General features: G+C 40.5%; 1 protein-coding gene across 2 annotated transcripts; it reads left to right on the top strand.

The window, feature by feature from the left end:
- Positions 1 to 2,820: 2,820 nt before the first annotated feature.
- LOC142377782 (phosphatidylinositol 5-phosphate 4-kinase type-2 gamma-like) lies at positions 2,821 to 10,007 on the top strand. Of its 2 annotated transcripts, XM_075462096.1 has the most exons (10): positions 2,821 to 2,994; positions 3,088 to 3,185; positions 3,904 to 4,000; positions 4,549 to 4,698; positions 6,294 to 6,440; positions 6,690 to 6,728; positions 8,162 to 8,275; positions 8,341 to 8,599; positions 8,758 to 8,861; positions 8,983 to 10,007. In XM_075462096.1, exons 1-10 carry the CDS (start codon positions 2,845 to 2,847, stop codon positions 9,061 to 9,063), a joined length of 1,239 nt encoding a protein of 412 aa, XP_075318211.1. In that variant the 5' UTR covers positions 2,821 to 2,844; the 3' UTR covers positions 9,064 to 10,007. The 2 variants fall into 2 exon arrangements, with proteins under 2 accessions (XP_075318211.1, XP_075318212.1); XM_075462097.1 differs by lacking the exon at positions 6,690 to 6,728.
- Positions 10,008 to 15,615: the final 5,608 nt, after the last annotated feature.

Below are 15,615 nucleotides of genomic sequence, written 5' to 3'. Positions count from 1 at the left end.
GTAAAAATAAGAATAAAATCTGGTCCAAAATTATGTAAATGCAACCTCACATGACAAAATCTCAGCCAAAACGTGGAAGCCGTGTGTGAAATTGTTAAGTACATCCCAGGATGTACTTTTTAAGCTATTAGAAATCAAATAAATTAGTTCATGATGTTATCAGTCTCTTTCACTGTTAAGGAGGGAGTCTAACCCACTCTTTGAAATATTGCCTCAGTTCATCGACGTTCAAGGCAATACACCCGCTCCAGACTGGGAAGATTGGAAACTGTCCTGATTGTTTTCCACTCGTAAATAATTGTTCTCACTGTAGAATGATGGACTCTAGATTGTTTGGAAAATGGCCTTATAACCCCCCATATATTGATGAGTAGGAAAAGCTGCTCCTCTGAGATCAGTGGCTCCACTGATGTCTTTCCTCCTTGGCATTGTGTTAACACACACCTGAATGTTAGTGTTGATTCTCAGTCATTTCAGACAGTCTATACCTGCTTGATCCCATTCAGGGTCATAGGGGGGCTGGAGCCTATCCCAGCTGCCATTGGGGAAGAGGCGGAGTACACCCCTGACAGATCACCTCCAGTCCATCACAGGGCCAGACGGAGAAAAATGAGACAAACAACCATGTACTCTGTCCTAGGGACATTTCAGAGTCACCAATTAACTTAACATGTTTTTAGACAGTGTGAGGAAGGCGGACTACCCGGAGGGAACTCACGTATACATGGGGAGAACATGGAAGAAAGGCTCCAACCAGTATTTGAACCTAAAACCCTCTTTCGGTGAGACAACAGTGCTAACCACCACTGACTTTCAGCCATCGAGGTCATGGTCATCCTGAGGCCAAGTTGACTTCTTCTTGGTTCTTGAAGATGTTTCACCTCCCATCCAAAAGGCTTCTTCAGTTCTGAAGAAGAATGTTATTTAAGCTTTTTCAATTTTTTAAGACATTTTAAGATCAGATTTATTGTCATGCATACATGCATACACACGAAATTTGTCCTCTGCTTTTAACCCATCCAGGTTGGCACCTGTTGACACACACATGCACAGTGTCACACACTCATAGAGACAGATGCCAACCTGGAGCGGTGGGCAGCCATTCAGAGCGCCCGGGGAGCATGGGGGTACGGTGCCTTGCTCAAGGGCACCTTGGCTGTGACAAGGAGGTGGACTGACACCCCTCCAGCTGTCAGTTCCACCAATCTTTTTGAGTGGCGAGAGTGGGAATCGAACCTGCCATTGGACGACTGACTGTAACCACTGAGCCACGGCCGCCCCATACAGAGGGGCTCTGGCCTGCTGATGGGCAATTAACCAATTTTTTAAATGTTTATTTATTCATTTAATTTTGCAGCACCTGGCTGCTACTTATCCTCTTCATTTCTGTGGAAACAGTGAGAGTGGACTGTTTTTTTTGTCATGGTTCATGGTGGGGCGGGAGGTGGAGAACCCAAATGCTGGACTATTGCAGGAAGCAAAGACAAGTAGGAAAACCAAAGTAACTGCCAAGGCAAGAATAATAAACTGCAAACAAAAAAATTATAATCCATCCATCCATCATCTGCCGCTTCTCCGGGGATCGGGTTGCGGGGGCAGCAGCTTAGGCAGAGAAACCCAGACGTCCGTGTCCCTGGCCACTTCCTCCAGCTCTTCTGGGGGGACCCCGAGGCGTTCCCAGGCCAGCTGAGAGACTGAGAGAGAGCTGAGAGAAAATTATAATCAACAAGGATTAAAGGGAAACAACGGGTGGACCAACCAACCAACGGACAGCATAACAACAAGAAACTGACTAAGAAGCACAACAACATACAATGATCTGGTAAAGGGCAAAGAAAAAACAGGAGAAACACACCAGAGAAACCTACAAAGTTAACAAAAGATTAGGATTAATCAAAATAAAACAGGAAGTGATTTAGGAAAACTAAGAAACTAAAGGACAGAGTAAAACTAAAGCACAAAAACCCATCGATTGTGTTATTTTTGGCAGAATTTTTATTAAATAAATAATGACACAGAATTATCCCTCACGTTTTGCTGTTTATCCAAGGTTGTATTCACCTAATTTGAAGACCAGAGGGTTTTTTTTTTTAATCAACTCCTGACATGTGAAACCTTTAGAGTTGAAAGAGGGTGTACTTTCTTTTTCACTTGTCTGTGGTTCTAGTCTGGTGCTCACTGCTTCCTGTGAACATTATGAGTGATTCTACCAAAACCATCTGGTATTCCATTTCTTTTCATAAGAGCTGCAGAAGCAACAGTATTGAACTTTGGTGACAACAAAAACAGAAACACACACAGGAACACATTCCAGTGGAACAGCCCAAACAAGCATAATCTCACTTACACTTTGTAAAAACTGGCGCTTGTATTCACCTATAACGGGAATTTCTTTTTGTACTGTGGCCATACCTCATCTCCAAAGAACCAAAACATTGTTGCAAAGAAAAAAAAAGAGAAACAATCATTCGTTTGCAAGACCCAGAAATAAGAACGTCTTTTGGGCCAAAGTGTAATCATTGCCTGTCAAATATCAGACACGCAGTTTTATTTCACATTAAAACCAAGTATCCCATTCGTGAGATAAATAAGGAACATTCTGGTAACTTTTTTTTAAAATCAATACAGCCTGTAATACAGTTGCCGGTGTTGAGGGGGCTACACCTGCCTGTTTCACTGTTGTTGGACGCGCACCGACCAAACGTCGCTGAGGGGGAGCGCGCTGGTTCACAGCTGCTGCTGGGACACCACAAGGCGGACTTCAGCCTGCTTTGCATAAACAGTACGTCACACTAAACAACAAGACTGCTCACTGACTGAGGCACTGGTATCCGAGAAAGTGCGATGTCTTCTCCCAGTGCCACCTCCAGCCCTCTGGGCACCCAGAAGACCAAAAGGAAGACCAAGAAGAAACACTTCGTGCAGCAGAAAGTGGAGGTTTTCCGAGCCAGTGACCCCGTGCTGAGCGTGCTGATGTGGGGAGTCAATCATTCGGTACATGTGGGCTGCAAGATGCGTTAGATGTGAGTTCGTGTGGGCCTGAGTGTAAAAGTGTGCATTAACTATTTATCCATTGATCATGCGCAGATTAATGACCTGTGCCAGGTGCCCGTACCTGTCATGCTGCTCCCAGACGACTTCAAAGCCAGCACCAAGATCAAAGTCATCAACCACCTCTTCAACAAGTACTGTGCTCTGCTCTGCTCTTTGTGGGGACCGTCAACCTGTGTGAACTGCACAGATTTGTGTTGTCCTCTTATGCTTTACTTATCTGCACTTAACAGCAAGAGCAGACCTTTTTTTATTTTTTTTTCGCAGACTAACGACGCTTCTCTAAAACCTTAGCACCACCACAGCATGATTATTTTCATTGGTTTATGCCTTTTTTGTGTACACTGCAAAGTTTAATCCCAGTGAGGCATTTTAATGGATGAGTAAAATGAAAATTCAGAGAAAGAGATGAAAGCTAAGATGACCCGTTTATCTGCAAACGCGATGGGCTCCTCGCAGATGAAGAATAATGATTAATAATGAAAGCAGTGCTTTACACAAAGTCTCCCATGAGGTTCAGTTTTTACACGGGTTCAGTAAAACTGAGTGGCTTTCAGTAATCCCTTAATCCATTCAGGAATCCAGGTTGTGTAAAGATTTCATTGAGAGAGGTGGGAGGAATGGTGAAATATGTTTTCTCAAGCAGAAGTGTTCTTACTTCGGTTAGAATTCACTGTAATGACTTAAAGTTGTTTTTTAACGTTCATCGATCTGGAAGCAATTCAACAGCAAAGATCCTGAAAACAATTCAGATTAATGATATCAGTAAACATCATAGATGCTCTGTGATTAATGGGGCAAAAGATCAAATAGGCACTTTATTATTTCATTAACTGTGTCTTTCTTCCTCAGAGAGAATCTTCCTGGACAGTTCAAATTCAAAGAGTACTGTCCACAGGTGTTCAGAAACCTGCGAGAGCGCTTTGGCATTGAGGATCAAGATTACCAGGTATCAGTTCACCCCAAGTAAGCCTATGATGTGACAGAAATAAAAGTGTAGACGGTACCTATCACTGTTTTGAATAAAATAGAAGGATGCAACAAAGGGAAACAGACTCTCACACACAGATGGCTTTGAGCATTTTCCTTTTGTGGAAGCCAGATACTTTTTATTGATCTCCTACCTTCTACATTTGCATGTCTTTGTGTCATATTTGCATGTGCCAGGTGGTGCACAGAGTCGTTGTCCATTCCACGCAGTACACATTTGCTTAACACACAATTATGGGAAGCATGGTGTATGAGCCCTTTAAAGCACATGCTGATAAGTCGCATTACTGAGGAAGAATTGTGTTAAAAACTAACTGCGCATTAGTGCCACAGTTGAATGAGGCTCCAATATCTGTCCCAAATATCCCTTTAGAGGAAAACCTTTGAATTTACATACTAAATTTGGTCGAATGTTTCAGTGAACAGGTGTTAAAATGTAAATGTTTTCACTGGGAGGAGGTAGCTCACTTCTGCCGCATGTTGACTGTGCCTATGGTGCCTCCACAGGTCTCTCTGGCCCGCAGCTCTCCAATCAAAGATGAGGAGGGGAAATGCGTGGGACGGCTGCTGACATCATATGACCGCACTTTGGTGGTAAAAGAAATTTCCAGTGAGGAGGTAGAAGAAATGCACAACATGCTCTCTGAGTATCACCAGGTAGGACCGACACAAGGTGGATTTTTCTTTTTTTTTTAAACCTCTGTTGTTAGGCAGCAGGAGGTTTTAAGAAACAATATTTCACATTCCTGAATGGTTTCAAAATGTGAAATCCTATCACGTGTTCCTGTACTCACATATTTTACCCTCATTTTTCCTATTTTTCTTTAATTTGTATTGTAGGAGAGTATGCACCCTTTTTAGAATAACCCTGGTTGCCATGGCAAACACACTGCACTCACATCATCAAAGCTGAGAGATGAATAGAATTTCAAGCAGTTCAAGAGTTTTCCTTCCAGAAATATTGACACACAACCATGGTTCAGTTTTTACATTTAAACGGAGCTTTCGAAGAACAGTACTACAAATGGTATTACGAATGTTTCCAGACCAATACCAATGTTAAAGACGACAATATGGCTACAATAGCTGGAGCCTATCCCAGCGGTCATCGGGCGAGAGGCAGGGTACACCCTGGACATGTCGCCATTCCATCACAGGGCCACACAGAGACAAACAAGACAAACAACCACACTCACACTCACTCCTAAGGACAATTTTAGAGACACCAATTAACCTGACATGCATGTTTTTGGACAGTGGGAGGAAGCCGGAGTACCCGGAGAGAACCCACGCATACACGGGGAGAACATGCAAACTCCACACAGAAAGGCCCCATTCGGGAGTTCAGTTGCATTTTTTTTAAGGCTTTTAATGCCTTATAAGAAATAACTTCACAGTTTTGGAGTATTTCAGTAAATTCATACAAAAAAAAAGGTTTTCAAAAAACTTTAGTGTGTGAAATCATTGCCAACTCACTGATGTTTCGGTGCTTAAATGGCCTCATAAAGCTCTAAAAGAGTGAGTGTGACACAACCAGGACACACCTGGTTATCAGCCACTGCCAATGGTCGATATTATCCTATCAACAAACTGAGTTGCTGCCGATACCGATGTTTGATCGATAAAGCTAAGCATCCCTAGCACACATCAAGAAAAGATTTTTTCTGTTTTTACTGATATTTTGAGGAACAGAGATAATAAAGTAAATGTAGGCGCAGTCGTGCTGCCTTCAACAGTAAACTAGTTATAGCATGATGCAGCTCTATCCATGAAGATTTGAACTTGCAGTGTTTTGTGGGGACATGAGTGAGGGCAAAACCAACTGAAATGACACCCAAAAGGCTTTAGATTTATTGACATAGGACGTGAATAGCCTTGAAATGACATGCTTTAAGCCATGGTTCATGTTGGTTAATGATACAGATAAGGCAAGGATTTGTTTAGGGGATGATTTTGGGGTCATTATATGTGAATCCAACAGAAATAATAAATAAACTTTTTCACAAATTATGGTAAGACGGAGTTGATAGATCAATCCGATAATGTGAAACCACTGAAAGGACTGCGTATTGGATGAACTGTACGCTCTTGTGCTTCAATGTGTCCTCTGCTAAGAATTTTGTAAGAGAAATCACAGCCGCATGCCAGTTGATCCTTAGGAAGACCATTCAACCCAACCATTGACGGAGGGCACTCATCTTGAATGTGTCGCCTCATGCTACTGTGATGTTTCCTTTTTTGCTCTTTTCCAGCTTATTGTCACCTGCCATGGCAGCACACTGCTTCCCCAGTTTTTGGCCATGTACAGGGTGACTGTGGAGAGTGAGGACACCTGCCTGTTAGTGATGAGAAACATGTTCAGCCACAGACTGCACGTACACAGGAAGTATGACCTGAAGGTAAATCCTGCAGGAGTGGGGTAACTAAAGAAAGATGTGGTCAGTACAGTGTCGTCATATCACACAGACTGCTGACAATCATTGGCTTACATCGGTCTCGCCATAACCACCTTTCATTCATTTATCATATATGACACTGACCTCCAGGTCCTCGTAATTGATCAGAATTAACCAACACAAGTTTTCTGAGTATTTGCAAATACTCGAGTTTGACTCAACAGTCATACTGATGGTCTTTCTCTTCCTCAGGGCTCCCTTCCGTCTCGCGAAGCAAGTTTTAAAGAGAGGGTAAGATCAGATTAGTGCACAGATTGTAAGAAAAGTATGAGGTACTTACCTGCAGTACAGCAGCTCTACAGGCCATTTACTGAAGGGAGCAACTTTATTAAAGTTGTGATGAAGACTAAAGTTGTCAGCTTGAAAAGATGGATCACTGTTATTTCCACTTAGCGAAGAGATGATAAAGAGGATCATGCAAGGGTACCGGCAAGTCTTTGTTTTAATTATGTTATTGTCACAGTTGTGTAGCTTAAACGATGGGGGCCCAAATACAGAGTAAAGGCCCATTAGGCAGGCATGAAAAGGAAATAGATTTAAGTATTTGTTGTAAATTTATAACAAATCGAAAGGTGCTGCACTGGCAGGAAGTCTGCTGTGACATGCGGCCTGAATTGCAAAACGAAAAAAGGCTTTATGTTATCCTAACTACATTACCGTACTTGATAAGCCACTAAAATACTGTTTGGTGTACAGGTTTTTGAATTGTCTTTACATCAACCCCTTTAAGCCTGGACACTCGTAAGAGACAGACCAGCCTGAATAGCCGATGTTCACCGTGACTAATGAAGAATTCTGAAGATGATGAATGCCCAGAAACCTCAAGATTGCAACCTCTAACATAGGCATTTTATTAAAGAATGAAAGTCTCACGCGCCACCCAAGATACCCAGGAAAGCTATTAGATGATATTCTGATAAATCTGTTCTCACAGGAGAACTCATTAAAGAAATTCCTGTCTGACTTCTTTCAATCGATGAAAACCTTCATATTTGAAATTGCTAAAGTGACTTTTAAACACATTTGATTATATGAACAAAACATCAAACAAAAAAATGATCAAGGTGAAAAAGTAAGTTTCCAGTTCAGCCTTCAGTTCAAGGAGAAGTAGATCAAATATTGTACATAACGAGGATTATTTGTGTTGTGAATGAAGAGCATGACTCAGCTGAAAACCTCTTCTGCTGTGTCACTGCAGTCAACTTGAAAGTGTAGTTTTCCAGCTGTTCCTCTTGATTTGGCGGGCTATATCTCTGCCTGCAAACCAAGAGTGTCTCTCTTTTTGGACTGTGGACAGCGTGGGATTATTATTGTTTGTGACAAACAGGATTTTAAGATCAGATTTTCAGAAAAGAATGTCGAGAAAAATCACTCGGCAACGGGCTTTTCAAGTAACATCAAAAGCAGCCTGTGTGGCCCGCAGCGGCGCTGACCTAGATTTATATGATCCGGTTGAATGGGTGAAGTCTGAATTACTACAGAGCTGTGGGGACCTTTGATATTTTCCACATCTTATTTGGAAAAACAAAATCTGGAGCAATAGTGTTTGATGTAACTGAAAATAGAATTGCGAGTCACGCTAAAATGGGAAAAAAAAAATGCTAATGAATAGTATCATGTTTAGGCTGAATGTAACTGAGTTGATCTTCACTCCGTGTGTCCAGGTGAAAGAGCTGCCCACATACAAGGATGCAGACTTCATTAATAACATGCAAAAGGTTTACGTGGGTGAAGAGGAGAAGGAGAAGATGATGGACAAGCTCAACAGAGACATCGAGGTGAGTGCTGCTTGTGTTTGAAGTCAGGATTTTCTTGACTTTTGTATTAATGTGTGTCACTGCAGTTTTTAGTATGTATGAGGATCATGGACTACAGCCTGCTGCTGGGCATCCATGATGTGGAGCGAGCCGAGAGGGAGGAGGAGGAGGAGGATGAGATGGAGTCTTCCTATGATGAGGAAGAGGAGGATGAAAATGGCCTGGCTGTTCCTCCGTGCTCTACCTCACCTGAAGGTATTGCAGGCTACATGAACTCCTTCAAATCCATGGGTCCTGGGGAATTCGACCCGTATGTGGACATGTACGCGATTCAGAGCGCTGTAGGTGAGTGCTGACAGCTGAGTTCTCTGGTAATTTTAAGTAGGTTACAGAAGCGCTGAGACACACTTAAACGTCATCTCACACTGTGCTGCAAATATAAGATCATACTGTATATGCAGATCAATGCTACTCACCCAATGCTGTGAATCACACCCTTGTAGGTGCACCCCGGAGGGAGGTGTATTTTATGGGTCTGATTGACGTGCTGACGCAGTACGATACCAAGAAGAAAGCTGCTCACGCTGCCAGGGCTGTCAAACACGGGGTGAGCCATCAGTTTCCTTTAAAAGGATCAGTTAACGTGTCTTTTTCTGCCAACTAAGGAGCGACTTTCATGTTCTGTTCACTTATCTTAAATCAGTCGCATTTCTGTGTGTGTTTTATAGGCTGGAGCTGAAATCTCAACAGTTTATCCCGAACAGTACGCCAAACGTTTCAGAGAGTTCATCACAAAGATCTTTGCCTAGTTCAAGGACCGGCGTTTGGCACATGATGGGTTCTACTGTGCAGTAGTTACATTGTGACAAATCAACATCAAGAAGTCCTCGAGATTTACTGTTGAATTAATCATCTATATGGTTCTGCCCTTCATATTATTCTGCACTGCAATACGACATTTATTTTAAGTGAAGAATTTAGATAAAGAGCTAAATTTGATTAAATTCAATTGAATTATTTTTTTTAATCACAACAGTGTCATCTCAATGCACTTCAAAGAAAATGTCCTCTTTGGAGCCAGTTTATGTTTCTGTTCAACACTCCTGACTCTGGGTGGCAGCCAAACATAAATGATAAAATCTGAAAAATAAACAATGTATCGGCCCGAGTGGGTGTTGATAAGAAAAAATAGTCTTCTCTCTCTTCTTGATATGTCCAGAATTCCTCCAGTGGCAATATCCCTTGTAACAGCTTGAGTGAGAGTGTTCATGGCTTATTTTTAAAATGCCGATTTCACTCCTTTATTTTAGACTTGCCGTAGATGTTCATACTTTTGGCTGATTCTGCAGGTCTCAGTTAAGAACAACACATTGCCCATTTTACACTGAGCACTAATGGGAGATTTCAGCTGGTGCTATTTTACATCTGTTTCTTGTCAAGTGCAAATTTAACATCACTAACATATTTTGACGTAACATCCCCTGTTACGTTAACCCTGAATTCTTTTTTTTAAATTTATTTAATCATTTTTTGGGGCTTTTATGCCTATAATGGATAGGATAGTTAAGAGAGACAGGAAGCAGGGGGCAGAGAGAGGGGGAACGACATGCAGCAAAGGGACTCGAACCGGGGCCAGCTGCAGCGAGGACTATAGCCTCTTGTACATGGGGCGCCTGCTCAACCCACCACGCCATGGACCACCCCTAACCCTGAATTCTAACAGACTGTTTTTTAACCGTGCAGCTCTACAGCACACAGATGAAATAAATGAAATTGAGAGTGGCATTTGAAAATTGACTGAACAATAATGTGCCGAATATCTGTGTAATTATGCACACTGCTCGGCATCTGGCTGTGAATCACACCATACTGACTCATAGGAAACATTTATTGACTAATTATTCCCAAGAGTAGTTGATGTTTTCTGAAAGTGAGAATACGATGTTTTGGAGCCTGCCCCCTATCAACTGTGAGTGCTATTTCACTTTTAGGCACTTGACATTAACTCATACATTTGTCCTTCTTGTCTAATCCGTAGTTTTGTCAATGTCCGAGATTGTACACCTAACACCTAACCCAACCATTTACAGGTGAGAGCGCATTAGAAAAGTAAAGAATTGTGAGTTGTAGGGAAGTAAGAACAAAGAAGATATATGTGCAATATGAGTCTCAAACCATTGATTTCTTGCATGGTAATCCACAAAAGTCTATAATGGGCACCTTCCACCATCCCCCTGGTCTCCTTATAAGTGTTAGCGGTCAAACACTTGTGGACATCATCACATAAGAACTTGATTAAGTTGTATCCTTGTAGGGAATAGAGTAAGGAAAACGTAATCATGCAGTTTTTATTGTGAATCTGCAATGTTTTGACCAATTTCAGGATCTGTCGTGATGTCACTTTGTCTCAGGCCATCTAAGTTACCCCGTTAGTCAGTAAGCTGAGTGTTTTTTGCCAGTGGTTCTTCTTCTCTCTTTCAAAATCTCTTCGTGTGACTTCTCCCTCAGAGACCGCACAGATCATGAGGTGCAGCGCTATGTCAGCATAGAAAGAGACCACTTTTGATAATGACAGAGAGCTAAGCATCATGTAGAGTTTACTAGCGGCCTGTATTTACCTGTACAGACAGACAGAACATACTCCCTCATGCAGAAACATACATTTTATTTTGAGTATGTCCTCTCTCTGCCTGCTGTCCAGTCCTGTGAAGAGTGCCGGTGGTTCCGTAAAACATGAAAAACAAACTGGTTTGCAGCATTTATCCTCTTGTAAGGAAGCAGCCCCATATTTTCATCAAAACTATTGTCTAATCACCGTTCGCCCTCTTTTTTTTTTCTTTTTTTTTTAAAGCAGATGACTTTTGACCAGCATCAGAAACTTGATTGTGTATGTAGAGCTCTCGTTAGAGCCAGAACGACTCGCTCCTTTCCTTTCCTTACATTGTGTGAAATTTTATTATCAATGTACAACTGTGAGAAAGATACACGCCGCTCTGCCGGAAAATTTTTCTTAGCACAGCTGGTGCATGTACATGAGGAAACACAGGGGGGAATGATATGTTTGATCGACTGTTGAGTAAAAAAAACAGTCTTTCCCCTGAATGTGGTTTTCCATCTTAAACTGAATTATGCAAACAGGCGCATATGTAACTTCTGTTTCACATGGTCAAAGCTTCATCCGAGGCATCTTTCAGAAATTCACTCTCAGAGTGCTTTGAGTAAATTTCACATCAACAAAACAAACCCTATCTTGCTATAATTTCAGCCTTTTTTTGCCTACATATTAGTACTGGTAGTGGTAAAAAAAAAAAAGAAAAAAGGAACTTGAAGTCCTTCTTTTGTAAAACTATTAATACTACAGTCTAAAAATACTTTCAAAGGAAAAAGCGCCGTGTTCTGTTTTACACTTCAAAGTAAGGAGTGAGGGAGATGTATTATCAGCTTCAATATTTTTACATTTACTTCACCCCTCAAGTAGGAGCTTTCCATTCTATTAGATATATTAGATTTATTAGCATATCCCTTTTGAAAAAAAAAAAAAAAAAACTAAATGAGCTCTTGTTTCTTCAATACTCCCTTTATGAGAGGCACAGCATGCTCCGATTGGTCAGCTATTGGTCAAGAATGGTGGATTGTAAGACAGCTGCTCATTCTTTGTTCTTGGTTTGGCAAATCAAGTGAATAGGCAGGCATTATACAAAGTTTTTTTTTTTTTTATGGCCGTGAGGTAAAGGAAGATAACCCTGGCATTTTAGGTTGTTTGAGAGGAGCCTTGGACTTGGTTTTGGATTTTGATGCTTTGTAACTTTGCACAAAAGGCTTTGCAAGACACTGGGGGAAAGAGGAAAGCCTAAAAAGCAGAGAGCTTTTTAGTCAGATATTTTAGCCTTTATTAATTTGCCATATTTTAACTTTTTGACTAAAAGTTTTTGAGAAGATTCATCTTACTGTTCAATGTAACTGAGTGATATAGATCTAACTGTACATGTGCTAATTTGAAATATATTCTCAGTGGTGAAGCAGTAATTGTTGTCCTTATTTAGCCCCCTGTCTCGTCCCAGTACTCCTGGCACACATTCCTGGGACTCCTTTAAATTACCATTGAAATTTAACTTTTTTCCAAGCACTGAGTGGACATCCAGGCGCAGTCGAGCGTCATGGATATGAAGCTTAAAGGATAAGACCGGTTTTTTGACATTGGGCCCTTGATTTCACATTATAACATGATGTTCTACTCACCCCTGCTTGTTGTTGAACATTTGGAGCTGTTCCGAAGATATTCGAGAGGCGTCTGGCTGCTCTCTTGAGATATTCGGCCATGAAACGGTTTCCTATGGGCAAGCTTATACAGGCACAAACTATGCTGTTTATAATTTATTAATTACTGTACATTAGCACTGATAACGTGGAGGTGCGTCGCTTACTTAAAAAAATCCGGGTTATTGTAATTTTGATTTTTTTGTCGTAAAGTGGGTGTTACTGACGTCCTTGTCGTGCTACTGCCACAGACAGCCCACAGACCTGCTGCCTATTTATTCATTCGGCTAAAATTCAAAATTAGTAACCCGGATTTTTTTAAGTAAGCGACGCACCTCCACGTTATCAGTGCTAATGTACAGTAATTAATAAATTATAAACAGCATAGTTTGTGCCTGTATAAGCTTGCCCATAGGAAACCGTTTCATGGCCGAATATCTCAAGAGAGCAGCCAGACGCCTCGCGAATATCTTCGGAACAGCTCCAAATGACCAACAACAAGCAGGGGTGAGTAGAACATCATGTTACAATGTGAAATCAAGGGCCCAATGTCAAAAAACCGGTCTTATCCTTTAAGTCAAAGCGAAATGAGGATATGAAAGAAAATCTGAGATTATTTTTTTTAACAACTTTCTTTATAAAGCCATTAATACAATCAGAGGAGCTTGATTAAGAAAATGAGTTTAATGTACCATTAAGTCTGTTTGGTTGTTTTGGTTCCAATCACTGTCTTTGTACTGGACCTAAAATCTGGCTCCACACTGCAGGATGTTGTAAGTTTTCATAGTTTTGTGAGCACAAGCATTTCAGAGGTACTTCTGTACCACAAAAGTATGAATTAAAAACTCAACGCAAATCCAATGATTCAGTAGCTTTCAGTGACCTTCCGCTGTTCAATGAAACCTTTCACAACCGTTAACTCACCTATTAAGAGTGACCTTGATGAGTTGTTTTTTTTTCTCTGCACATTTTTTTCCTTTTTGAGCTTGTAGTGCCTTAACGCTAATGGCCATGAGAGTTTTTTCTTTAGTTGCATAGCCATATACATAACTGAACAGAAGCTGCAGACCGGTGACAAATGAAAGAGAAAAACCTGAATAAACCCATGTAGAGAAATGGGCAGAGCAGATTATTCCAAACAGGTTCATCACATCAGAATCAGAATCAGCTTTATTGGCCAGGTTTGACTAAACGAACAAGGAATTTGACTCCGGTAAAACTTCACTCGCAAAGTACAACACTCAACAATAACATAAAAGAATAAAAATTAGAAATACAGAACAGTAAGAATGGAATTTGAGTATGGGTGGTAAAATAGGGCTGTGTATGAGAATAATAAATACAGTATGTACATTTGCAATAAATAGGCACTATGGGTGGGAATGCAATTGTCCAGAGGGGTGTGCGGCTGGGAATGTCCGCCTTCTTGTTGTACCTGTCAGTGTACCATGGTCATGGACACCTCAACAGGTACAAGCAAAATGCAATAATACAATTGAAGAGGGTGAGAATTGTGCAATAGTGCAATATTGTAATATCAGAGTAGGCAGGTTAAGGATTAGATATACCTGTAGTGCAAGGCAATTCAGTGCAATAACAATGTATTAATAGCAATACTGTAACTAAGATCAAAGTTTTTAAGGTGCAGATGAGGTAGATGAGCAGAACAGTTTGATTGACTATGTTCGCTGTAGGGATGGGAGCTATTCCTGGGTGTTCAACAGAGTGACTGCTTGGGGGAAGAACCTGTCTTTGTGTCATGGCACATTTCAGCATCAGACATCCAGTCTCTGGACGTACCATGCTCTCTGGTATGTTTAAAAACATGGATTTGGCTTGGTAGATTAGAATATTGTATGAATATGGAAAGAGGTAAAGATTTAACTCACTTTGACGGAGAGTTCATTTTTGGAGACAGCAGGAGCCTCAAGCACAACAACTGCTCGATTGGTGTTTTAACACAAACAGACAGTGACAATTTAGAGCCACAGTCAAGAGCTAACAGCTCACATTTGATGACCTGCATGTCCGTACATTATGTGTTGTACGGAAAATAGACAGAAGAGAAGCTCTTCCTGAAGTGACAAAGAAGGACATGACGAATTTCTCCCATTTTTAGCAAAAAGTATAAAAGTGTTAACACCATGTTGTTAAAGTACACTCCTGAACATGGCACTTCAGTAAAATGATTGTTACCTGTTACCTTAAAAGGATTTTATGAATAAAAGTAGTAAATGCATTAAAAAAAGTCCCCTGTGACTGTTATGCAATAATCAATCATCAGTGTTATTAATGTTAAAGCAGGATTTCACTGTTGTTGACATACAGCTTATTTTGAACTGCATTGAATCCAACAGCAATTAATAGTTATTTTTATCATGAAGTAATCTGTTGATTAGTTTCTCCTTAAATCAATTATTAGTTTTGTACAAATTCAGAAAATAACGAGAAATGCCGACGTGTGCCTTAAAGCCATAATGTGTAATATTTCATGTTGTCTATTAACAAATTTGAGTCTTATCATTCACAAGTATTACCTCAATCGTTATTAATTACCTCCATCACAAAAGTGCAGTGTTCTTATATTCTTTATATTCAGCATGCGAATGTACATAACAGTGTAACACCCCAATGAATGTCTCCATGTCGCTCCGCCATTTTAAAACTACGGGATTTGTAGAAGGACATGTCATCAGCTTCGCCCTTTCCGTTTGTTTTTGTTAGGAAAAAAAAAATCCTGCAATAGAAATTTGGTACATGTAATCAAGTAAAAGGTTTTTACATTTCCATTAAAAGTTGAATATATCCATTTGAGATGCCATGTAAAATAAGTATAAAGTGAAAAGCCTCATTAAAAGCACCATTACCTCAGATTTGTGCTAAAGTGGAGAATTTGACAGATTTACTGCGTGAGCAATAACTGCCATTAACAGTAACATAGCAAGAGATTTTAGAGTAGGGTTGAACCCTCATTACAAACATATAACAAGGGATGTATGCACATGTATATTTAAATCTATACATATAAATATATGTAACAATGTAAACACATAAATATAGATTTGTTATATATATGTAGATGTTTATATTGAATAATATCTATA

Source organism: Odontesthes bonariensis, chromosome 3 (genome assembly GCF_027942865.1).
Source record: "Odontesthes bonariensis isolate fOdoBon6 chromosome 3, fOdoBon6.hap1, whole genome shotgun sequence".
In the NCBI taxonomy this organism is placed as follows: Eukaryota; Metazoa; Chordata; class Actinopteri; order Atheriniformes; family Atherinopsidae; genus Odontesthes; species Odontesthes bonariensis.
Note: the sequence above shows the minus strand (reverse complement) of the source record. Positions and strands in the feature narration are given on the sequence as shown.